The sequence below is a fragment of the Mirounga leonina genome, unplaced genomic scaffold (assembly GCF_011800145.1).
Source record: "Mirounga leonina isolate KUSES-001 unplaced genomic scaffold, KU_Mleo_1.0 Mir_175, whole genome shotgun sequence".
Taxonomy (NCBI): domain Eukaryota; kingdom Metazoa; phylum Chordata; class Mammalia; order Carnivora; family Phocidae; genus Mirounga; species Mirounga leonina.
The window spans coordinates 30,026,477-30,050,190 of NW_023270453.1; the positions used below are offsets into that span (position 1 = coordinate 30,026,477).

The following is a 23,714-nucleotide window of genomic DNA, read 5'->3' on the forward strand; positions in this document are numbered from 1 at the left end:
AAAAGCCAAGGTGAATTTGGGGAACTCCTTTTTTTTTTCTTTTTTAAATTTTTTTTTTTTTTATTTGAGAGAGAGAGAGCACATGAGAGCGGGGAGGGTCAGAGGGAGAAGCAGACTCCCCGCTGAGCAGGGTGCCCAATGCGGGACTCGATCCTGAATCCAGATCATGACCTGAGCCGAAGGCAGTCGCTTTACCAACTGAGCCACCCAGGTGCCCTGGGGAACTCCTTTCTTGATAAGATGTAGACCCCACAGCTTCCAAGCCACTGCCCTCCTCCTAAACCTCACGACCACCCTTTCTTTGGCCTCTTCTATAGGACATGCAGGTGACCGGCGTGGAAGATGACAGCCGCGCCCTGAACATCACCATCCACAAGCCTGCGTCCAGCCCCCACTCCAAGCCCTTCCCGATCCTCCAGGCCACCTTCGTGTTCTCAGACCACATCCGCTGCATCATTGCCAAGCAGCGCCTGGCCAAGGGCCGCATCCAGGCAAGGCGCATGAAGATGCAGAGGATAGCCGGTGAGTGGCCAACTCTGGTGGCTGTCCTTGGAGCCCTCGGGCTCTCACATGGACCTCTAGAAGAGGACACCTATGGTTTAGGAGTTCATTGTGTTCTGGTGAAAGGACAGAGAATCTGCTCAGAATTCCCCATTCCCCAGGTGTTCGATTTCTATAGAGTTTCTAGGGCTACATGGAAGGGAAGGAGAATCCTCCCTAACCAAGCAAGAGGCCATGAGCAGTCAGGTGTCCGTGTGGGAGAGCTGTTCTCCGGCACACAGGATCTTCTAGCTTATACTTAAAAATGCTTGGACATTCCTCTTCTGCCTTTGATCCTTAACCTTAAGATTAGTAGGGTCTGTTTTGCCCATTTCTCTGAAGAGTAAACTGAGGCTCAGTGACTTGCCCAGAGTCACACAAGGAGCGAGTTGGCAGAACCCAAATGCAGAACTTCTGACTCTAAAGCTCATCCCTTCCCCCTCTCCCTCCAGCTCTCGTGAGAGGCAGCCCTGCTTGGTGAGAGGGCCACAATGACCCAGCACTAAACTCGGAAGTCGGTGTACGCGTCACAGGCACTGTGGTGGATTTGTGAGGAGGCCTAATGCTGCCCCTTGCAGGAAGGCTCGAGCTTTCTTAGAAATCAAGGCACTGAAACGAGGGCGTTCCATTCATCAGGGCTGACAGCACGGCATTCCCCCAGGGAAAGGCATTCTGTCTAGCTGCTCAAATTATAAATAGTCTTTCTCCAGACACCAACGCCTTTCAGTCCAAGCACCGATGGTCATTCTGGTGTGGTTGCTGGGAGGATTTCCAGCCGGCTTGGGGAGGAGGGGCGCCTTCTAAAGGGATTACCGAAAAATAAACACTTGGTGGGCTGGGTCCTCTGGACATGACAGATTCGGTTCTTTGCCGTGCCTGCCCTGTTGATTTGCCCAGGCCTGCGTCCCAGGCAGTCCCTGTTTCATTTCTCACTTAGCTGAAACTTGGCCTATGAAATCATTACAGAAGCATTTTGTAATGTGCAAAGTGACTTAAATCATTCAGTCCTTTCTCTGAAGATTTATTTTCAGAAGGTTTGTTGTTGTTGTTGTTGTTGTTTTTAATGTAAAGCAATTTCTCACTGCTGGCACGAAGGGTAGATATTTCATTTGAAAATTGAGAGTTATGCCATAAAGTGGCTGTTCGAACTAACGCCTTGGGTATTCCTTAAATTGATTTTAAAAAGCTCCTCCAAATTGCTATATCATGAGATTGGTTTATGCCAGGGAAGACGGCAAGTGTGACAGATAAGCACACGCTCATAAATACATACACACACACGCGGGTAGGTTCGCCCTCACACACTCTTCCCCATGCGCATGTACATATGGGAACTTGCAGGGCAGAATTGGCCCCGTTTGCTTTGGGGTCTGAAATGACACCCGCGGTGAAGCCTGGCAAGGGTCTTTTGCGTGCGGAAGCCAAGGATCCAGAGCGGAGACTGGCTGGCATCCATCTCTGAATCCCTCGCCAGGCACCAACTGTGTTTTGAGCTCAGGAGGAACCTTTGGGGTCACCTGGGTCTCCCCAGCCTGAGGCTGCTGGCTGCCTGCTTGGCACTGTCCGAGTGATATGCCTGGTAGAGCTGCGGCCACTCTGGCTGCGCGTGCCGCACCCCCCCAACCCAGAGGCCGCCACCTGTACCCGTGGCCCACGCGATGAGCATGAACCACGGTGTTGTTTGAACGTAGCCCTCCTGGACCTCCCGATCCAGCCGACGACCGAAGTCCTGGGGTTCAGACTTGGCTCCTCCTCTTCTACCCAGCACCTGCCTTTCCGTTTCTACGACCAGTGCCGCCGGGGCAGCAGCGACCCCACGGTGCAGCGCTCTGTGTTCGCGTCAGTGGACAAGGTGCCAGGTAAGCCGCCCCCACCCCGCGCCGCCTCTCGTCCCCGCCTGGGGCTCCAGGGCTTGCTCTCTGTGGAGCCTGTGCGAGCGAGCTTCCCTGCGCCTCTCAGAGTCCGTTCGGCTGGAAGCACCCATTTCTTAGGATTCATCAAAGTATGGCACAGGATGAAACACAAGCCCTAGAAATAAATCTTGGCTTTCTCTTTGGTATTCTGCTGCCTGGGTTTGGTTTTCCAGAGATTTTCTGGGAATGTGGAGGAACTTCTCAGAATTAAGACTAAGAAGTTTCTTGGAAATTTCTTGGAAATACTTAGATTGCTAGTAATGAGGTTGTGGGGGAGTGGTTTCCTTCTCCATGTAGGATGACTAGAGAGACAGTATGCATGGTTCCTCTTAGAGCCCCTGAAGAAGTGAGAGCTCCCCACGGGCTGTGCCAGGCAGGGTCTTCCATCCAGGAGCTGGGGGCACCTCTGCCCACTCTCTCCAGTGCTCATCTTGAAACCAACCCCCTCCCAAAAAAAGAAACACAAAGAGAAAGTTCAAGGGCAGCTTGCTTCTCCAAAAGGGCCGGCGGGCTTTCCCCTTCCTGTTCTGGTGCGTCTACCTTAAGTCAATCCATGTGCACCCCGATCCCTCGAAAGAGAACCTTGCCCTTGATTACAAAACTTCTGAAAGTTGTCCAGGCTGTCCCCTGCAAGCGTTTGGGGTTTCGAACTTCAGTTGATACGTTGCAAAATGTGTTTGAAAGCAGTTATCGATTTAAGAACAGCTGTTGATTTAAAGTGCGGCCGTAAGGACCTGTCCAAAATCAGGGTCCTTCTTTTCCTTCCACTCTGATTTATCCTATATTCGTTCTTTGATTTCATTAATTTATTTTAGAAATATATATGCTGTAAGTATATGATATTTTAAAACCCAAGCAGGACATGATAAAATGAGAAATGAGTCAGCTTTGCCCCAGAAGGAATCACTGTTACCGGTTCCTTGCTTATCATTTTAGAAATGTTCATTTTATGCCATGTATGTTTTTTCTTGTCAGTTTTTACACATGGGGTCATACCATATATGTAATTCTGCACCTTGCCTTTTTACCCCCCACTTAATTCAGTGTTACATGTCAATGCATATAGATTGACTTCATGCTAATTAATAATTAACTCTTGTATGGTATTTTATTGTATGGCTGGACAAGAAGATCTTTTATATCGTGTTGCATTGATGGACATTTGGGTCATTTCCAGTGTTTTGCTCTTCCAGTGTCATAGAGAACATCCTCGGGGCCTTGATATAACTGTTGCAAATCTTGAGTGTCTGTGGGATAAATTCTCAGCAGTGGGTCTGCCGAGTCGAAGGGGAGGCTTTTCTTCGTGACATATGTAGTCCCAACGTGCGCTCTGGAAAAGTGTACCGGTTCACACTGCCACCCACTAGTCTGTGACTGTTTCCATCCTTGAAACCAGTCTTGGTCTATAAGAACGATTGTGGCACCACCTCCATTTTCAGCTATGAAATAGGAGATGATTTGTGCCTACTCCAGGGTCTGGACGATTTTTTTTTTTTTAAGATTATTTATTTGAGGGGTGGGTAGGGGCAGAGAGAGAGGGAGGGAGAATGTCAGGCAGACTCTGCACTAAGCATGGAGCCCAACGCCGGGCTTGATCTCACAAGATCATGACCTGAGACGAAACCAAGAGTCGGACGCTTAACCGACTGAGCTACCCAGGCGCCCCTGGAGGATTCTCTGTTAAAAATTGTCCAGGTTTCTTCACGTTCTGTAGGGATGGTTGCTAAGTAAATATAAATGATGGCCATGAGTCTGGGTTAAATAAAGATCGGCTTGGTAAGAAATCATTCCATTTTCTTTCATTAGTTCTTTTTTTTTTTTTTTTACACACAGTTATAATTTTTATAACATTTCTATAAGCACTGCCTTGTGATTTTTGTAATTGAGATATAACTGACATCAGACATTATATTAAGAAATCATTTCTTTAGGGTCATTAGGGTTTCATCTCAGGAATGAATGGGTTAAGGAGAAAAACCCCGGCCTTATTTCCGTTCCATCCTTTTTGGAACAAGGCAAGTGTAAATAAATAGTTAGAGCCAAATGTCACATTCTTCGGCATCTGCATAATCATCTCTCTGTTTGCAGAAGGCTTTACAATGCCTGATTGCTAACTTCTCCCACCCTGCCTGGGCTCCAGGGGAAAAGTGAGGTCATCTAGTGCTGGGGGTATGGTCCTGTCTACCATGGCCTGGGCCTGCCTGGCAGGGATGCTGGCATAGCTGGAATGCCTCTCTCCTGTTGCTGGTCCCAGGGTTGGGGTATTTGAGACTGTGGCAGGGCAAAGGTAGCTGCCGAAACTGGCCATCTGCCCCTTCCCTGTCTCTCGCCCCTGACAGCCCCTGGAAGTGCCGCTCAGCTGCGGGGTGGAGAGTGGGCCATTCACCCCAATTGTGCCCCCAAGGGTGACTGCTCTGGGCCCTTGGGGAGAGAGGCCTTGCTGCCTTCCCGAAATGGCCTGTATTGGAGAGCAAGTGAAATCTGTGAGCCTCAGCGTGACTCAGACAGAGGGAGGGGAGCTCTCCCCGCCCTGCCCTTCCTCACCACCTGCTATCTCTGTAGCCTGCCCCACAGCCGCCCAGCATCTGGAATCATCCTTGATCCTCCTCTTTCCCGTCCCATCCCCACTGGCCTCCTCTGCCTCCAGAGTACATCCCAACTTTTCTCCCTGTCCTGGCCACCAGCCCTCGCCCTAGATCATGCAGGAGCTTCTTCAGTGTTCTCAGGCATCCAGCCTCACCTCTTCCCTTTGGCCAGAGGGATCTTTCTAGAACATAGATCTCATCATGCCCCTCTCTGCAACCCTCTAGCAGCTTCCCGTTGCACTTGGAACAAAATCCGAATCTCTCACTCGGTCTTGTGTGGTTGTTATGAGATTGGCCCCAGCTGGCCCCTCAGATGCAGCCCCCCCCCCTTCCTTCCATCCCATACCCCAGCCATACCAGCCCCTGCTGCTCCTCTGAGTCAGTGCTTCTCAAAGTTTTGGCTTCAGGATCCCCTTTAGACCCTTAAGAAAAAGTATCAAGGGTCCCAAAGAGGTAGAGTTTATGTGGATTATATTTATTAATATTTCAGGTAGGACAAATTAAAACTGAGAAATGCTTTAACTATTTACATATTTATTTTTTAAATAAAAATACACCTATCACATGTAAATATAAATAACATAGTTTTTAATGAACAATAACTGTTTTCCAAAGCAAAAAAAAACAAAACACAAACTTCATGTTTTCTATTTTTGCAAATCTCTGTAATATCTGGCTTAATAGAAGGCAGCTGGACTCCTGCATCTGCTTCTGCTTTTAATCTGTTGTCATAGCATACACTGTGTGGCCTCTGGAAAGCTCCCCCGTATACTCCTGGGAGAGTGAATATAAAAGGAAAATGCTGTCTTATTTTTGTGTGAGTAGTTCTTGTTATTATTTTTATGTGAGTAGTTCTGACCCTGGGAGGGCCCCAAGGTTCTCCAGACTGGTTTAGAACCATTCCTCCAAGTCACTGGCCTCTCTCCTGCTTTAGGGCCTCCTCATTGGATGTTCTTCCCCAGATCTGTGTGTGGCTGCCTCTTCCTACTGCACAGGCCTCAGTCTGCATGCCGCCTCCTCCGAGAGGCCTTTCCTGATCCACCCCTCCTTCCTCCATCCCATTAGCCTGGTTTATTTTCTCTGCAGTTCTTTACCTGGATGATACGTTTGGGTACCAGGCTGCGGTCTTTCTTCCGCACGGAGAAGGTCACTTCCATGGACACCTGGTCTGTCCTGTTTATTGCTGTACCTCAGCACCTAGCATTGTGCCTTCATTCAGTATTTATTGGATGAAGAATGAGCCCACACTTGGGCTTTGCACAGCCTTAGAGCAGATCCCACTAATGCCTTCTTCCTGCGTGAACACCAGGAAGACGAAGTTCTCTCTGGGGCCCTAGACCTCGGGTTGTTTAGTCCATGGCCCTTGGACTAGGGAAGGGACACCAGAGAATGGAGACCCCAGAAGATCTTAAGCATTCTTCTGCTTCATTTCTGTCACCAGAGTGAACAAGTTGTGCATCCGGGGCAGGCAAGTGCACTCACGTGATAGATTTCAGTTGGTTGCACCTCATGAATTTCCTCACCCTCACCTTGAAAGTTTTCAAAAACCAAACAGTGGGGCCAGAGGGGGTCATCAGAAGTACGGCCTAGATTGGCCTCTGATGCCGTGGCATCCACAGCCCGTGAGTGCACCCCTGTCGCTTCCCCCCCCAACTCTGGGAATGGTCTTGCTCTGTTTCCCTCACCCTAGGCCACACGGCTGCAAAACCCCAGGCTGTGTGGGACCCTCACCCCCGCCTAGGGGATAATCCCCAGTAGAGAAGACAGTTCTGGCCACCTGCCTCGGGGTGACTGCTAGAGGGACTAGCTGTGTTATGACATGTCTTCCGTTTCATCTGTAGCCCAGGTGGCCATCACAGAGCAGTTTGTCCCCCCTTTACAAGCTGTAAATGATTATATTTGATGAAAATGTACCTTCCATTTCCTTGGAAGAGATACTAAAGTAGAATATAAATCAGGGCTCTTAGGTGACTAGCCACTTCGGTGTATTTTTCTTTTTCCATTGGGCTTGGAGAGAAATCACAAATTCTCTGTATTGGCTGATTTCATGTTCATGGCTCTTTCCCCTGCAGAAAGTTCTACTCCACAAGGGTAGAGGCTTGGGTGCATGCCTGGCTGGGGCGGCTGGGTCATCAGCAGCGTGTCCAGGTGCACAGGCACGACCAGCTCTAGAGTTGGCCTTTGAGATGCAGCCTTCCATGGTTTGTGCCCTCGAGGGACCTGTCCCACCAACCCAAGGTGACAGCTGATTGCCGGAATCTGCCAAGGGAGGCGGGGTGTCCAAAACTAGACCACTGAGGCATCTTTCCATAAACACCAAGTGGACTGGCCCACCCCAGAGCAGAAGCCATTCCTGGAAGTGCCCCTGGTGTGGGGGCGGGAGGCATGGGCAGCAGCCTCCAGTCAGAGGGCCAGGGCTTCAGCCTTCCAGGGCAGCCTTAACCCCCACTCTGACTCCTCCTGGCCCAGAGGCTGCTCACAGGTGTTCACCTGGCAGGTCATGGTGACATGGAGGTGGACAGAACTCCACGGTCCCTCTTGCTCAGCCCCTCACCCCCCGCCCTTCCCAATTCTAATCCAGACTTCTGCTTGGAGCCCTCCGTGTGGCTGGTTCCTTCTCAGCATTCAGGACTCTGCTCAGATACCTGCTCAGGGGGGCCTCTGCTGGGGGCCCCGACACCCCCCAGGCCCTCTCTGTGCAGCAGCTGGTTTTGTTTAATTGAGGTGAAATTCACATAAAACCTTTTGAAAAGATACAGTTCAGTGGCGTTTAGTACATTCGCAGTCTTGTGCCACCACCACCTCTGCTAGTTCCACAATACCTTCATCACCCCCCAAATAAAAGCCTGTTCCCATCGAACGGTCGCTCACCATTCGCCCTTCCCCAGCCCCCAGCAACCACTGCTCTGTATTCTGTCTTGATGGACTTAACCCGTTCTGGACGTTTCACATATGTCCTACGTCGTGTAGCCTTTTGTGTCTGGCTTCGTTCACTTAGTGTCACGTGTTCGAGGTTCCTCCACGTTGTAGCATGTGTCAGAGCTAGACACTGTGTGGATGGACCACATCTCATTCATCCATTCTTTCACCCACTGATGGCCACATGGCTGGTTTTCACCTTTGGGCAAGCACTTACAGCGCTGCTATGAGTGTGCATGTGGAAGTTTTTATTTGAACACCTGCTCCCAGTTCTTTGGAATATCTTCATCCGAGTGGGATGGTTTTCCCACAGTCTTCAGAGCCCTTGCCATTAGCTAAAGTTGACCCATATGTCGTCTGTGTCGCTTGCCCTGCACTCGTGTGGAAGGCCTTGGGGTTCCTGTTTGTCTTGCCCTCCCCTGCTGACACTTGGCGAGCAAGTGCTCAGTGACTGTCGAAGGCGGGATAGGGACGTGGATTGCTAGATGGAGGCTGGGCGGGATGAATTGCTCAGTGTCTCATTTCCCCAGCAGCCTGTAAACTCCGGCTGCAGGGGCGTTGCTGTCTTGCTCAGACCCGGCTCTGGCACCTGCACCAGTTGGCTCAGAATGCCAACTGGAGAGTCAGACTTCATCCCGCAAGGGCCAAGCTCTGCTTTCCTCTCTTCTTGTCCCATGACTCCATGTTCTACTGGGTCCAGGGCACCATCTGTCTCTGAGCAAACATGTAAATCTCTGAGCACAGGGGGAGTGCTGTGCTTTCCACAAGTGTTATCTTTATCAAAGGCAAACAAACTGGCCCTATCAGTCACTGACCCAGAACACTTAACAGTTCTGTGGAAAGGCAGCGCGGTTCCAGGGCCAACCCTTGGCAGCTGAGTAACTGAGGAAGAATGCGAAGATTACAGTGTTCTCAGAGCCAGCTGAGCTGACCATGAAGCCTAGGACTGACAGCCAAAAAAAAAAAATCAATGTTTAATTCATAGACCTCAGTCCTAACTTCTCTCCTGGGATCACGTACTAGGTGCTAATGTCATCTCGTGACAGTGTTTCCCAGAAACTAAATTTTTAGGCCCATTATTTGTCTTGTTTCTGATTATAACACTGGAGCCACTTCCCTCCTTCCAGCTCCCCAAGGCAAGAAGAATGGCCTTTCTGGGGTCCCGCCGGAAGGAGAAGCTCCCTGCCACCTTCCTCCAATCTCCTCAACGCCCCACTCCCCCTTAGCCACCCCTCCCAGCCTTTAGCTCCCCGGCCAGAGACTCTAGCCACTGGGTCAGTGACTTAGAGAAACTTGATTCTGACCCTGAGGCCTTTATTTATTTACTTATTTTTAAGCAAGACGTATTGAGCTGCTAAGCACTTTATGCAATTTTCTCATTTGATCCAGCAACCCTCAGAAAGGAGGTTTTGCCATTTTCCTTTTGTGCCTGTGAGGAAACAAGCTGCCCAAGGTCCTACCAGATGCCCCTCCTGCAGAGAGGCTGTGCACTCAGGTCGGCCTGCCCTTCTGCTGCCTCCAGCACCCACCTGCCTCTCGGTTCCTGACTCCGCTTTGACACATCTGAAGGGAATTCTCCTTTGCTGATTTTAGAAATAAAGGCCTGCCCACAGCCAGCCACCTGAGGCCTCACTAGGATCAGGCCAAACCACGTTGTTGGCTCCAAAAGTGGGTGTGTGTCAGAGAGAAAACATCATCTGCTTCTGGGAGTGCGGGATAGTTTGACCAGAAGAATGAACTGTGCCAGGTGCTCGGTATGCATTGATTCTATGCTCTGGACAATGCTGGGAGCTGGGAGCGCTTGTCCTGATCTACATATGGGAAGCCAAGGCTTGCACCAAGGCTGCAGGGCTCACACAGGGCAGGCTGAGAGCCATATCTCTAAATCCCCCTCTCGCCTCAAGGCTGGCATTGGTGGTGGCCAAGCCCTGACGGCTCTACCACCGAGCTCTGATTGTCAGAGGTTGGCGAGACAGACCCTCGTTAAAGAGGGGGCCTTCAGGTGGCCCTGGCTTAGACACAGCATTCCCCGTTCCCGTCTTCCACGCATCACACTCACACACACTAAACCCCAGCTTGCCTGCAAAGCAGCCACACGGAAAGACACCCTTCTCCCCCCTCCACCCCCCCACCACCTCCGCAACCACCACTTCCAGACTGGGTAGAGCACATGAAGGCCCATCCTTGTAGAGATGCATTCCTGGTCCATGAAGACCAAAAAGCAGAAATGAGACTTAGAAATCTTGCCAGTGCAAAAGCAGCAGGATTAGAGCTCTCTTCAAAGCTTTCTGGCAGTCGTGTCTAAGAGAATAGCCTTTGAGCGGTTGGGTCGGGGATGTGGGGATCAGGTTCCACGCAAAAATCATCCCTGAGCTGAGTCCTGGGGGTCCCTGCTTTCCACGCCTCTTCTTGGAGTCCCCAGGGCAGCCACAAAGAAGGCGAGTGAGCACGCTGTCCGGCTGGGAGCACACAGCCCACAAGGAACCACGTTCCTGAAGCAGGGCCCGTAAGGTTCCCTCACCTGGAATGTGCCCCCAGATTTGGACTCTATCCCAGTCGACACACAGGCACTCGGTGTCTGAGGAATGCTCTTGCGAAACAGAGCACACAGGCAGAGGCAGCCTTCAGGTCCCATGAGCCTTTCTCGGGGGGCGGAGACGGAGAGGAGGAAAGAGTTCCAAAGAATTGAGTGTTGCTTCACTTTTCGGGGTCATTACCCACCTTAAACTCTCAAAGCGCCTGTGTGCCCGGGAGCCTTGTGGAGCATGTCAGAGAGCAGGGAACACTGCCCGGGTTGCTCATGGGCAAGAAAGCGGGGAGCCTTTGCTGGAGGGCATGAGAAGAGACCAGACCCCAGCTTCACTCTGCCCTTTGACCTTGGCTGCACTTGGGAATGTTCTGTTGGCTCAGGCGGGCCCCCGGGGGCAGCCTTGCTGGCAGCCCAGAACGGGCGGGCACGTGTCGGAGCAAGCGGCACGGCTGCGCGCTGGTGTGTACGCACACGCCCATGCCCGCCCTTCAGATGCGGCTCCTGTCGGCGCTCGGTCCTGTCGGCCTTCCTGGGACAGGTCCAGCACGGGTATTGCAGGGCAGTGAGGAGAAAAGGAAGAGCACCAAGACAAGATAGGCTGCGCTGAATCTCTCCACCCTGAGGTGCCCACGAAGCAAATTCAGTGTCCTCTTCCACTGATCTTGCCACTCCTCCGTCTCAGGTTTCTTTTCTCAGCAACAGCATTTGCCCAGGTGAGAGTCAGCAGAAGCAGGCGGCTTAGCACAGCCCTGGAGCAGACAGTTCAGCTTCAAGTCCTGGCCCCACCGTAGACTCATTACGTGGCCTTGGGCCAGTTGGTTCGCCCCCGGTGCGTGTTTATTCATAGAAAAAATGTGAATGTGCTGAACGCTACTGAACTGTACACAAAAAATAGTTAAGATGGTAAATTTTAGGTTATGTGTATTTTACCACAATTCAAAAGAAAAAAAAAAAGCGGGGATGAAAATGTCACCCACCTCATTAGGCTGTCGTGAGCGTGATAGGAGTTAATTCACATAAGTGCCTAGCAGGACGCCTCACGCGTGTGCAGTGTGCAGCGAAGGTTAGGCTCTCGGTATTTTTTATTGTCATTGTTATTAGTCAGGGCTGACCTTGGGGACCCTAAATAATAGGTTCCCTTTCTACGTGTTAAATCAGTTTGCACAAAGTTAATCATCCAGCAGCTCCTTCTGCTGTAAATAACAAAGACACACCACCGTTGCACAGATTTGCTCATTTAGAAAGACTTTTCATCGGGTGCTGATAAAACACTAGGGCAGAATTTACCTCCTGCCAAAGGGCCATGAGGATTGTCGTTCTGGGATGTGCCTGAGGCCCCATAGCTTCTAGAGGCAGAGCCAGGGCCAGAGAAGAGCAGAGATCTCTGGCCAAAGCCCAGCACAGGCCCGCTCCCCGAGGTACTGACCACAAGCGCTTACTTCACGTCTGCCTGAGCTGGACAGTTCCCGAGCAACCACGCGACAGCCCTGGGAGGCCCATGCCACTCCTCAGTGGGCGGACCAGGAAACCTGAGCTCGGGGAAGGGAAGCACCTGGCCCACTCCATGAACCCATGTTGGGGGGCAGAACACCTGGGAATCAGGTGTGCTTTGGGAACCCTGTGAACTATTGTATTCCATCCAATAGCATGAGCCAGGGGCATGGAAACCAGTAGAGAACATGACCGTATTCTGTGGACACAAGTGTCTACATCCAAAGGAAAAGCCCATCAAATAATTTGAAAAAACTTTATGAACCTTTTCCTATAGATGTTTATTTTTTGCTGCTGAGTCATTTGTTCTACCGGCTCTCATGAACAGACAAGTGATAGCAAATGGCAAGGATCAAAGGCTTGTTAGTGGGATAAAACCCAGAGATGAGAATACCCTAACCCTTTATTTTATCTGTGAATTGGAAAAAGACCACCTTGATTTGATTTTTTACCTTAAAATATCTGTGAAATAGCTTCAGGAACCCCAGGGTCCCCCGCGGAACTGGGTTTGAGAACCACTTTACCACTTCCCAAGGACCAGTCATAGTGCCTGCCTTGGGATCCCAGAGGATGCGATGCCAACCAAGTGGCACTGCTGAGTGTGCCCTTGGAGGTGCTAAGGCCAAGGAGTGAGGAGTCGGGGACTTGGGTTTTGCCTCTCTGGAGTCAGGAAGGGCAGAAGAGAGACAGAAGGCCCGCTCCACCCTTCGGTTGGTGCGCCGCACCTGCACGGTGGGTGGCGCTGTGCCCTTGGCAGGGATGAGAAGCGGCCTCTCCGCCGAGGCCCTCCCTCCCTCAGCTTGGCACGCCTCCTTCTATACCTTTCCCTGTGTATGTGCGTCCTCTGCTAGTACTACAGTGTCGCAAGGCCTTTGTGTTTTTTCCACACAAACCATCACTGTTTTCACTCAACAGTACGCCTTGGGCTTTTTTTTCCTGTTAGTTCATAAGAGTGCCCGCTTTCATTTTTATTGCTGCTGAGCAGTCCGTTGTGTGGGCAAACCCCTGTTTATCTAGCCAGGCCCCCGTTGACAGACATTCAGGTTGGGGCCAATTTTTTGTCCTTAAATAACAAGCGCTCTGCGCACCGTTGCGCAAGGATTTCCCTGGAGCAAGTAACCATGAAGCGAGGCCAGAAATATCTAGGGCTGCGGCCCTAACAGGACTTGGTGGCCAATGAAGTATGTGGGTGGAGGGAGAGAGAGGCTCCCAGGGCTAGTTTAAGGCAAGCTATCAAAGAGTCTCACTTTCTGTCTGGACCTTCTATGTGCATGTCTCTAAGCAAGGGCATTTTGACGATCCCAACTTGTGAGCCAGCAAAATCCTCGTTACTTGGGGATATTGTTCTGTCCAGGAGGCCTTCAGGAGCTGTGGTGACTGCAACTTTCCAGTGGAGTGGGTGCGGGGCCTCCAAGGGCTGGCCTGCCCTCTGCTTGGCTTGTCGCAGACGGAGCATGATGGCATGATGGCTCCCCCCATGGGCTCTCCTCCTACCTCCCGGCATCTCCGCTGGGGTTAGGACTTTCTTCAGTTCTTCTCTCTCTCTCTAGCCAGCATCCCATGACTCCGTACAGCTTCCTTTATTTGTGGCTGTCCGGCCATGGCATTTTGTATGAATGTGCTTTTCTCCAGAAACACAGAGTATTATTTGTTCAACATCTCAGATTCCCAGAGGGCCGAAAGTCAATATTATCCCAGTGTGGCAGGGATGGCTGTCTTGTGACATCTCTTCACACTTAAACAGCCTGTTCCTTGAGCCCCAGAGTAATTGCAAAAAGATATCCCAAAGCCCAGCAAATCGAGGCCAATGAATTGTTTTACTTTGTCTCCATTGTTGCCTGCCATGAACTCAAGTCCCTGAAATCACCCCATCATTTGGGCATTAGATGCTTCAACTGCATGAAATACTAAGTTTGGCGGATGATTTGCAATGACTCCTCTGAAAATATGTGCAGGTTTGGTATAAAAATTCAGGTGCATACCATATGTGGTATACTTCTAACTTCACAGACTTTGTAAGGCTCCGGGATGAAATTCCCATTTATTGAATGCATGCTGTGTGCTTGCTAGGCACTAAGCGAGTTATTTTATATAAAAATAGAGAGAAATGTGTAAAAACTGTCGTGTCACTAACCCCGCTTTTGCAGCTGGGACAAGCGAGACTCACATGCAGAGCCCCTACCCAGGGTCCCAGAGATACTGAGTCTAGTTTCGAACTCCTGCCCTTTGTAATGCTTCTACCTGCTTCTTGAGAAAAAGGTTATCTCTTGCTCCGGGTTCTTTCCTTTCTTGCTAAGTTGACTTAAAGGTTCTCTGGAGCTTCTGAGCTCAAGTCGCCCTTTGTTGTGGCTTTCTGAGTATGTTGACTTCACAGGCTGACAGTTGGGCCTCAGGTGCTGGGGATGATGCACACTCCAGCCTCTCAGGTGGGGTCCTCGTAAATCCTGGCGTCAGTCCAGTGACTGGAAGAGTCGGTGTTGATGGAATGAGCCCCCCACCCCTACCCTTAGTATCCTGCAGGATGTTCTGAGATAGTTGACATTTATAAGATCTTGGGCATTCTGGAAAAATGTTTTTTAAAAAAAAACCCAAAAAACAAAAAACAGATTTCCAGCCTGATGCCCAAGGAAAACATCCCACAGCTCAGAGCAGCGTTCTGGCATCCTGAAACAGTGCCTGCGCGGCGGAGGCACGGCGTGTTCCTTGTCCCCTCTCTGACCTCTTGCCTCCACCTCAGCAGAAAGCAGATGCAGAAAACACCCTGTACCGCCTTGTGTCCCCACTGGGTCAGCAGAGGGGCCCTTCATGCCTCCTGGGACACCCACAGCCTCAAGCAGCTTAAAAGCTACCAACATTCGGGCATCTGCCATATGCCACAAGTATGCCCCCACGCTCTCTACACCGCGTGACAGACAGCCCTGCCAGGGAGCTCTCGCCGAGAGGAGGGTAGGGGCACATGCCCTGGAGTTAGCCCCCCTAGCTTGTTCGGCACCTACCCATTGACAGCTGTGTGCTGTCAGGAAGTTCTGGAAGGCCCCTGAGCCTCAGTTTCTTCTGTAGAATAGAGCCTCCCTCCCTTAGCCCGGGGCCAGCACCCTGTAAGGGGCCTCACAACAGCCCCATAAGTAACAGTCTCTGATGTTGAAGAGGAGGGAGGCAGGGCCCAGAGGGCTAGAGCAGCCTGCCCAGGTTGACATCGGGGGTGGTAGGCCAGGGCTTCTGGCCTCATGGCCGGGGCTCTAGCCCCTTGCAGGGCAGCTGGCCCAGCTCCCCCAGGCCACTCACAAGTGTTCTCGCTGGTGCTCTCAGGCTCTGCCAGTCAAGGGGACCTCCAGGCACCCGCCCTGCCAGAGCCACCAAAGCCATTGCCCCCTCAGCCACTGTGCATTCTTCTGGCAAGTGCGCACCGAGCACATCCCGCAGCTCTGTTCCGGGCCCCTGTACGGCTGGCAGCCCGTGTGGCAGAAGCAGACACAGAAACGGGGTGTCCGCTGTGCCAGAAGTCACGGGGGGGGGGGAGCAACTGCACACAGGCAAGCCACCTAGAGGCCTGCCAGGGCTACTGGCATGCAGGGGGTCAGAGGGGGTGGGTAGAGGAGAAGATTGCTCAGATGGGAGTGGCAGGCTGGGGGGAGATGGGGATTTCATCCGAACTCTCTGGATTTCAAGCCGGGGACTACAGAGCTGATCCGTGTTTCTCCGAGCTCCTTGTGGCCGCCGGGTGGGGAGTGCATTGGAGACAGCAGTGGGGGGGCGGGGGGGGGCAGCGGGGTCCGCCAGAAGCTGAGAGCCGGGGCAGGGTGGGTGACTCTTTGGTCAGTGATGGGTTTGGGAGCAGCTTGCCTGGTTGTGACAGATGTGCTCCTGAGGATGGCGCTGTCCCCCCTACATCCCCATGTAGCACCTCAGGCTCAGCAAAGCACTTCCCATTCACACTCTCATAATGCCGTGGGGGGGAGCCGGGGGAAGCTGAGGCCCTGGAGGTCAGGTGACCAGCCAGGTTGTACCTCCAGGAAGCCCCGGGGTGCTTTGCACTCTGTCAGAATGGCTGAATGGCTCACCTACCACTGAAGAGGGTTTCCTGAAGAGCCTTCCGTCGCCAGCATCCGGCTAGGTGTCTCCACATCCAGGTCACAACAGCCTGGGGAGGAAGGCCCTGTTACTACCCCTACTTAACAGCGGAGGAGTCTGAGGCCCAGAGAGGTTGAGTAACTTGCCCCAGGTCACACAGTGGTTGGTGGTGCTGCTGAAATCCCCTCCTCTGCCCCCTCACCCCCACAGTCTGCTCAGTTCCGTGTCCTGGGGTCCTCCTCAGGGCCTGGGCACCTGAGGACATTCCTAGCCTTGCCCTGGGGGAGCCGCATTTGGTAGCTGGGACACCATGATCTCAACTGCAGCCCCTCACACGTGGTTCCTGAGCCCGGCTTCGCTCCTGGGCCGAGAAGAGGTTTCTGAGCACGCCTGTCAGAGCGCGCTGATAAATCAGGCCCGAGATGCCTGTGCATGGCGGGCAGCACTAAGTGGTTGTCTAGGCTTCCCCAGGCCAGTTGACATCTGCCCAATAGGTGTGATGTATCAACAGCTTTTTCTCCTTCTTTTTGCAGTCTGGGCTGGCTCTCAGCCAGAATTCTTTTTACAAAAAAAAATAATAATAATAAAGCGCTGACCTGCAGTGGGGAACGCTTGTGTGCCCGCTGAGCACCAGAGCCTCTGCTGTGGAGATTTAAGGTCTGCTGGTCAGGGGTGAATTTAGAAACTTTCTGGAAGGTTCTAGGGCTGGCCTAATATGTAGTTAAGCTCTTCAGTGATGTGAGGTTGGGGAGTTCTTCAGCTCGTTGCCGTCATGGCTCTACACAGATGGGCTTCTGTGGAAGTCCTTTGTTTAGCATACGTGTATTGAGCATCTGTTGAGCCACAGGTGCTGGGTTGGGTTTGAGGTGACAGCCATGAGCAAGCCAGACACTCATGGCCCTGCCACATGGAGCTTGCAATCTTGGAAAAATAACAGCATTATTCATATAAGTGTACCGGCAAATGATTAGCTAATAACAGGGAACCTGGTCTTCTCCAGTGGGGATCAGGGAGGCTTCCCTGCGTAGGTGGTATGGGCTGATACAGGAGGACTCATCGGAGCAGACTGGGTGGGAGGTGACAAGGTGTTCCAGGCAGGGAAGCTGAGCACGGAGTGAGGGGCCAGGCTCCCCGTCCCTGTGACGGGGGGGCAGGCTCCCCCGGGCCCTCATCACTGTGACATGGGGCAGGCTCCCTGTCAATGTGACGGTGATATTGCTCCCCTCGATGGGCCATCTTCTGTGCTTCCAGCTCTGTACCAAGCATGTTCCATGGATTCATTATCTCACCTTCTGAACCTGCCTGGGGAGAGGCAGACCTCTGCTCATTTTGCAGTTGAAGTTTCCTGAGGCCCAGGGTGGTTAAGGAACTTACCTAGACTTACACAGCAAGTCAGCGACTCCAGTGTTCCTTCCTACCTCTGCCTGACCCCGACCCCTGCTCTTGCCAGCCTCCCTCTCTGTATTATTTTTACTCTTATTCCCTGTCCTCTGTTATTACTGATACGGCTCAGAGGTCTGCTGGAAGAATCAGCACCCCATAACTAACAAGCCCATGGGATGGTAATTACTTCTTATTGACCTCTAATTTGCAAACAGCTAGAAGCCCCAAACTGCACTTTGCAAGTGTCTCCTATCCCTGGCGCATGGCTTTTTTCCAACAAACCCCTCGGGCGACTGACCCCTGACCCCACTTCATCCACCTCAGAGTAAGCACATCCCTGAGCCTTGGTCAGGACTCCATCCAAACAAAGCACAGCAGTGCCATCCCCAAGGAGCAGAGGGGCTGAGTGCGCCAGGCAGTGTCTGGGGGTTTTCCTCTGACTTCAGGCTGGAGAGTGGCCTCATTCGCCTGTTGCCAGAGGTGATAGGGCCTGCTCAGCTTGGGCAGACCTTTGAGCCAGCTCCTTGCTCCTGTGAGCAGGTGGACCTGTCCTTCTATAGTCCAGTACCCCCACGGCTTCTGTGAGATGGCCAACTGGGTGGTCAGAAAGTCAGTCAACTAGAACCCTTTCACTCAGCCAGAGAATCCCACAGGACCTGTCCTCATGGTTTCCTGGGGGCAGAGGCACAGCCTTTTAGAAACATGGAGTCCCAGCCCATGCAAGATCTTCTCCAGCCTGAGGCCCTGGGCTGAACCAGCATAACCCTGCGTGTGGCCCTCAGCTCTGGCTACGCATTTCTAGAATCGCCTTGAGAGAATTTGAAAAGCCCAGTGCCAGTTAAATCAGAGTGAGGAGAGGGTCATTGGTGTTGTTTGAAGCTCCCTGGCTCATTCTAAAGGCCATCCAGTCTTGAGGACACTATTAGAGATGAAGAGATCTCACTGAATTTCTCTTAGGTGGCTTAACAAGAGGGTCTGGGTGACCACTAGGGTCAGATGCTGTGGGCTGATTGTCATTTCTTTAATCCACAAATCTTCACTGCGCTCCTACCATTGGCTTGTGCAGCATGGGGCCCAGCATGACTGAGGTCCCTTCTCCATAAATCTGATGTGACCAGCCCTGTCAACTGTAGCCCAGAGATGGATGGACAGCTTGGTGGGCTGGGGTCATGCTCAGATGGGCTCTCTCCTCCATCAGAGCAGCTGCTTCTTAGTGAGTTTGGAGTACTGGGACATTCAGGGTTTGGGAGCAGATCTATCTGGTGCCCTGGGCCCAGTTTCAGGAGAGACCAGTGCTCAACATGCTTTCAGGACACCTGTCATGGGCACAGCTCTACACCACACTCTGCCAAGAACCAGGGAGTAGAAGGTTCTGGATGGGCCTTGCCTTCCAGGAGTTCATGGTGTCCTAGGGAAGACCACACCTAACGCACTGTCGCTACACAGTTTGATCCTTACTGTAATGGTGTGGGAGCCCAGGACAGGGACGTCAGCCCAACCAGAACCGGAGGGCGAGGAGGGCTCTAGAAGAAGGTCTTGATGGATGGGCCAGGTTAAACAGGGTGCGTCCTGGGCAGATGATGGCAGGCTCTGGGCTATGAAAACCATGGTATGCATGTGGGTCCTGCAAGCAGCCTGAGATGTGTGGGGCAGGAGACCGCAGGAGATGAGGCCATGTGGGAATGACCTCTCGGGCATGGGTTGACTATCTTGGACTTCGTCGAGGAGCCCACGGGGGCTGCTGATGGGCTTCAAATTGGGGCAGGAGGGCACGGGTGCTAAAGGCTGCCCTCTAAACTGACCACACACCAGCCTGGCAGCAGGAAGACAGCGTCATTCACAGGGGCCGGCCCCAGGCTGGGCCGCCCATGGGATCTGATGACCTACACTTGGTTGGAAAGAAGCAGCAGCTGAAAACCAGCTCTCACATAGAGCAGCTGGAGACCCAAGCATTAGTCCTCTCCAGGGCCTAAAGCTCACCAGGACTGTTTAGTGCACCTGCAAAACGTGGTTAGGATCCAGTCTCCCCCACCACTGTACCCCATCTCCTAGGCTGGGATTGGCTCACTTACCTTAAAGGGCCCGGTAGTCAATATTTTAGGCTTCACTGGCCCCGTGCTACTTGTCCCAATCTGACTCTACCATTGCAGCCAAAGAGCCTCTGATGATATGTAAATGAGCAGGCATGGCCCCATCCAGTAAACAGCCCCACTGTGGGATTTGCGATTTGGCCTGCAGGATATTGTTTGCTGACTCCTGACCTTGGCCTTCAGAATCATCCTGATCACCCTGCCAACCTCCGCCCACCTCCCCACCCCGCACACCCAGACCTCTTCAGTTTGTTCCCAGCACCATAGCTAAAAGTGTAAGTCAGATCATGTGCGTCTTCTGCTTCAGTCCTTCCATCGCTGGCTCCCCTTTCACTCACAATGAAAGCCAGATTCCTTACAGTGGCCCCCAAGATCCCACACAGTCTAGACCCTCAAGACCTCACATCTCCCCACTGTTCCCCTGGCCAATTCCAGGGCAGCCACAGGAGCCCCCGGCTGAGCCTTGTCGTGGCCCAGCGTGCCCATCTTCCAGCCCCTGCACTGAGCGCTCTCATCTCAGGTACCTGTGTGGCTGTCTTCACTGCCTTAGAGTTGTTCGTCAGAGCTCCCTGTCTCGGGGCTCTTTCTGACCCTCACGTGTAACTCACGGCCCTGCCCCACCCCCGGCACTCCAGACACCGCTGCCCTGCTCAGTTCTCTTCATAGCACTCCTTTCCTCCCAACATTTTCTATTTCTTCATTATCTGCCCACCCCACACCCCGTCCTTCCCAGCCCATTATTGAACTATAAGCTCCAAGAGAGCAGACTCTGTGTTTTGTTTTCTGCTAAATGCCCAGCTCCTGGAGCTGCACTGGGGAGTATACCATGTAGATAGTGCTTGGAAGGTATTGGATGGGTCAGTAGGTAGATAGATGGATGAATGGATGGATGGCTGAATGGGTGGGTGGATGGGTGGGTGAGTGGGTGGGTGGATGGATATAGAGGAAGAGAGAGAAATTGGTGGATGGATGGAACCAACAGATCTTCAATACCCCCTTTATGTGTTAGACCTTGTTCACTGTGGACTCAGGGTATATGCTGAACTGACTAGTCCCTTTGGAGCTCCCAGGTACTGTGGATGTCGTAGATGTCAACCCTGATCAGGGCCCTGAAGGAAACAGCTGAGAGCTGGGATAGTATGCAACAGAGGGATCTGACCTGGACAGGCAGTGCAGGAAAGCATCTCTGAGGAAGGGTTGTTGGCCTGGGAGGAAATGGAGGAGCCAGGCTGGGCAGGAATCCATCCCAGAAAGGAGTCCACACAGACGGGAGAGCCATTGATTCCTGGGCCCACAGGCTGCCCAGATCCCCAAGGAATGAAAACATTGCTGTCCAGGTGATAGCCTGCCACCAGCTGGTGCACAGAATTCCCCTTTGTTGTCACTTTCTGCCCTGGCCAGCTAAGTGGGGTGCAGAGCCCAGTCCTGTTTCCTAGGAAGGGGTTCAGCAGGCATTCCCAACAATGACCCAGGTCTCTTCCCGTGTGAGCAAAGAGCATGGAAGGAAGAGCTAGACCCAGGACATGTTTCTGATGAATTCTTTTGGAGTAGAAGTTCATAGGCTCAGGCCTGATGTGAAGAACACAAGATTTTATGCCACATGCAAGAGAACAAATGGCAGAAACTGGAGTGGGAGGGTTTTTAAAAGGCCGGGTTATAGACTTATTAGTATAATTGGGGATAAATGTGTTTGTAGCCCCTGCTGCAAGTTACAGTCACAACTGGTTAGAAGGGGGTCGAAAGTGTTCAAAAATTGATGGTAGTGAATGGATGCACAATTCTGTGAATAAAGTAAAAACCATCGGATTGTAACCTTTTAAATCCGTAGATTATACAGTATGTGAAGTATATCTTGAGAAAGCTGTTGTATTTTTTTTTAAGATTTTACTTATTAGAAAGAGAGAGAGAGAGCGTGAGCAGGGGGAGGTACGGAGGGAGAGGGAGAAGCAGACTCCTTGCCTAGCAGAGAGCCCAATGTGGGGCTCAGTCCCAGGACCCCAGAATCATGACCTGAGACAAAGACAGACGCATAACCAGCTGAGCCACCCAGATGCCGTGAAAGCTGTTATATGTTTAAAAACACTTCTGAACTAGTCAGACTGTCACGAAGCTGTCGTCTTTTTCTTTTTCTAAAGACCAGATTATCTCATTTGTATCCTATTTTGATCATAAAATAGTCAAATTTATGCAGCATTTTCCTTAAAGCAGTCCAGATGTGGAAAAAAAAGTTGGAACCCTCAACACAGGAATAATCTGGAAACCTTGATGCAATGCAGACTTACCTGGCACACTTCCTCTTCCCTAAAATTTGCCTTTTTCCATTTATTTTTTGACTTTGAAGAAAAGACTCTGTTCTTACTGGTAAAATAGTCTCCTGTTCCCTTTCCTTTCCTGTAAATTATGAGATAAGTTTGCATTTCATACCTTTCCAGAAATCTCTGTTGATTGTGGTCTGACCTCAGAAGCAAGGCTTCTGGGAAAGAAAGGTATTAAAATCACTGCTTTGAGCATTTGTTGAAAACCTCTGAAGTGGCAAGCAATTTGTGTTGTGGATTTGAGACAGAAAACAGGTGAACAACACCTGTTCGTTGCTCCTGGAGTCCCTTCCTGGTGCAGGTTAGGTGATACGTCAGCCACTCTATCCAGCTCACTCCAGTGAGTTTAAAAAAATGTGATCCCGAGGGCTCCGTGTTATTTCTTGGAGATGATTAGAGCCAGTGGTGCTCCTCTTCTTGCGTGGTCGAAGCTGGTAAAGGTTGTCTGGAGAGAAATGCTCAGAGCTGTGGCTGGAGATACCGCTTAGCAGTGCCTGCTGCTGTTTATCGGCCACTTGCTACATACCAACAAACGCCATGCTAGGCGCGCTTGTGCGTGAGGTAGGGATTACTTCCTCCGTATTTCACCCAGGGAAACGGAAGCTCAAGGCACCACAGGCCAACAGTGGCAGGCCGGATTTGAACCCGTCTGTCCGTCTCCAAAGCCCACACTGTACTTCTGTTTCCCTGTCCGTACCCCAGCGCTCAGTACCCCTAGCCAGCACCCATCCTGCCTGGCCCCTCCCTAGAAGAGAGCTGGGAAAGCACAGCGGTCCTGGTCCTGGGGGGCCAGAGCAGCTCCCACAATGAGAGTACCTCTGGCACCCTCCCCCGCAGCGCGGCGACAGACCAGAATGCTCTTTCTCTGGGACAGGTCATGTGCCCTTCACAGTCCCAGAGGAGCGCAAAAGAAACACTTCAGCCTTTCTGTTTAGGAGGCGGGATGTCCTTCTGTCCAAAGAAGTGCTCTCACGATTATTTATTAATTGTGAAAGGGAAGAAAAAAAGAATAGGGTTTCCTGGAAAGGGATAAAAGTTCAATATGATAAACTCCCGAAAAGCAGTCAAAGGCCAACAAGGGCAGAAAAATAAAGGACAGAGAGAGTAAGAGAGATGATGAATCAAAGTGGCCAGTGTGTGAGCAGCGCCCCGGGAAGGGACCATATCTCATGGTGATGGAGGCGCACGGAGTCTGGGAGCCGGAGCAACCCCGGGGCAGTGGTGGCAGCAAGTCCGGGAGCCACCCTGCAAGGTCGCTAGGGCCCTGGGGGATGAGCTGCCCATGACAGGGAGGGACGGGACTGGTCACCAGTCAGCTCTCCCGCCATCACTGCAGGCCCGCTCTGTTCATCTGTGTGCGCTCATAACCGAATATAGAAGCTTACCAATAGAAACTGTAAAGGTACAAGAAAAAAAAATCACTACAGTCCTCCCACCCCAGAGAAAAGCGTTGTTAATATTTCTGCTTTCTTCTCATCTGTGTCTTCTCTTTTTTCTCTTTTTTCCGTAATTTTTAGCTACCCAAGAAATACATGAGTTGATTTAAAAAAGTAAAAGTTAAAATTAAAAAAGTAAAAACTTAAAAAAAAAAGCATCACAAATGGGACTTAAGTCCCCTTTGAGTACTCTTCCCTATTCTCACCCCTCCCCAGACATCCCACGGTTTGGCTTCTCTCCTTCCAGATCCTTCTGTGTGCCATTGCGTTCTGTCCATGTGCCCATAACCAACAGACAGGAAGGGGCCATAGCCCCTTCTCTGCAATTCTGAAATCCAAACAGCACTGAAAATTAGAAGATTTTTCATAACTCACGTGGTAGCAGAACCTGCCTTGAGCTATTTGTAGGCTATTTATAAGAGTTGCAGATGCCATTTATTG

The 23,714-nt window shown here is 51.6% G+C and overlaps 1 protein-coding gene across 7 annotated transcripts in view; it reads left to right on the forward strand.

The window, feature by feature from the left end:
* The window catches only part of CLEC16A (C-type lectin domain containing 16A), a 200,864-nt gene that overhangs the window by 151,364 nt on the left and 25,786 nt on the right, over positions 1-23,714 (forward strand). For 3 of the 7 annotated variants that reach the window (XM_035022276.1, XM_035022278.1, XM_035022280.1), the window contains exons 20-21: positions 318-522; positions 2,232-2,399. In XM_035022276.1, the coding sequence (XP_034878167.1) occupies positions 318-522; positions 2,232-2,399 (373 nt within the window). The remainder of the gene's footprint in view (positions 1-317; positions 523-2,231; positions 2,400-23,714) is intronic. The other 4 variants (XM_035022275.1, XM_035022277.1, XM_035022281.1 and 1 more) reach the window with 2 other exon arrangements.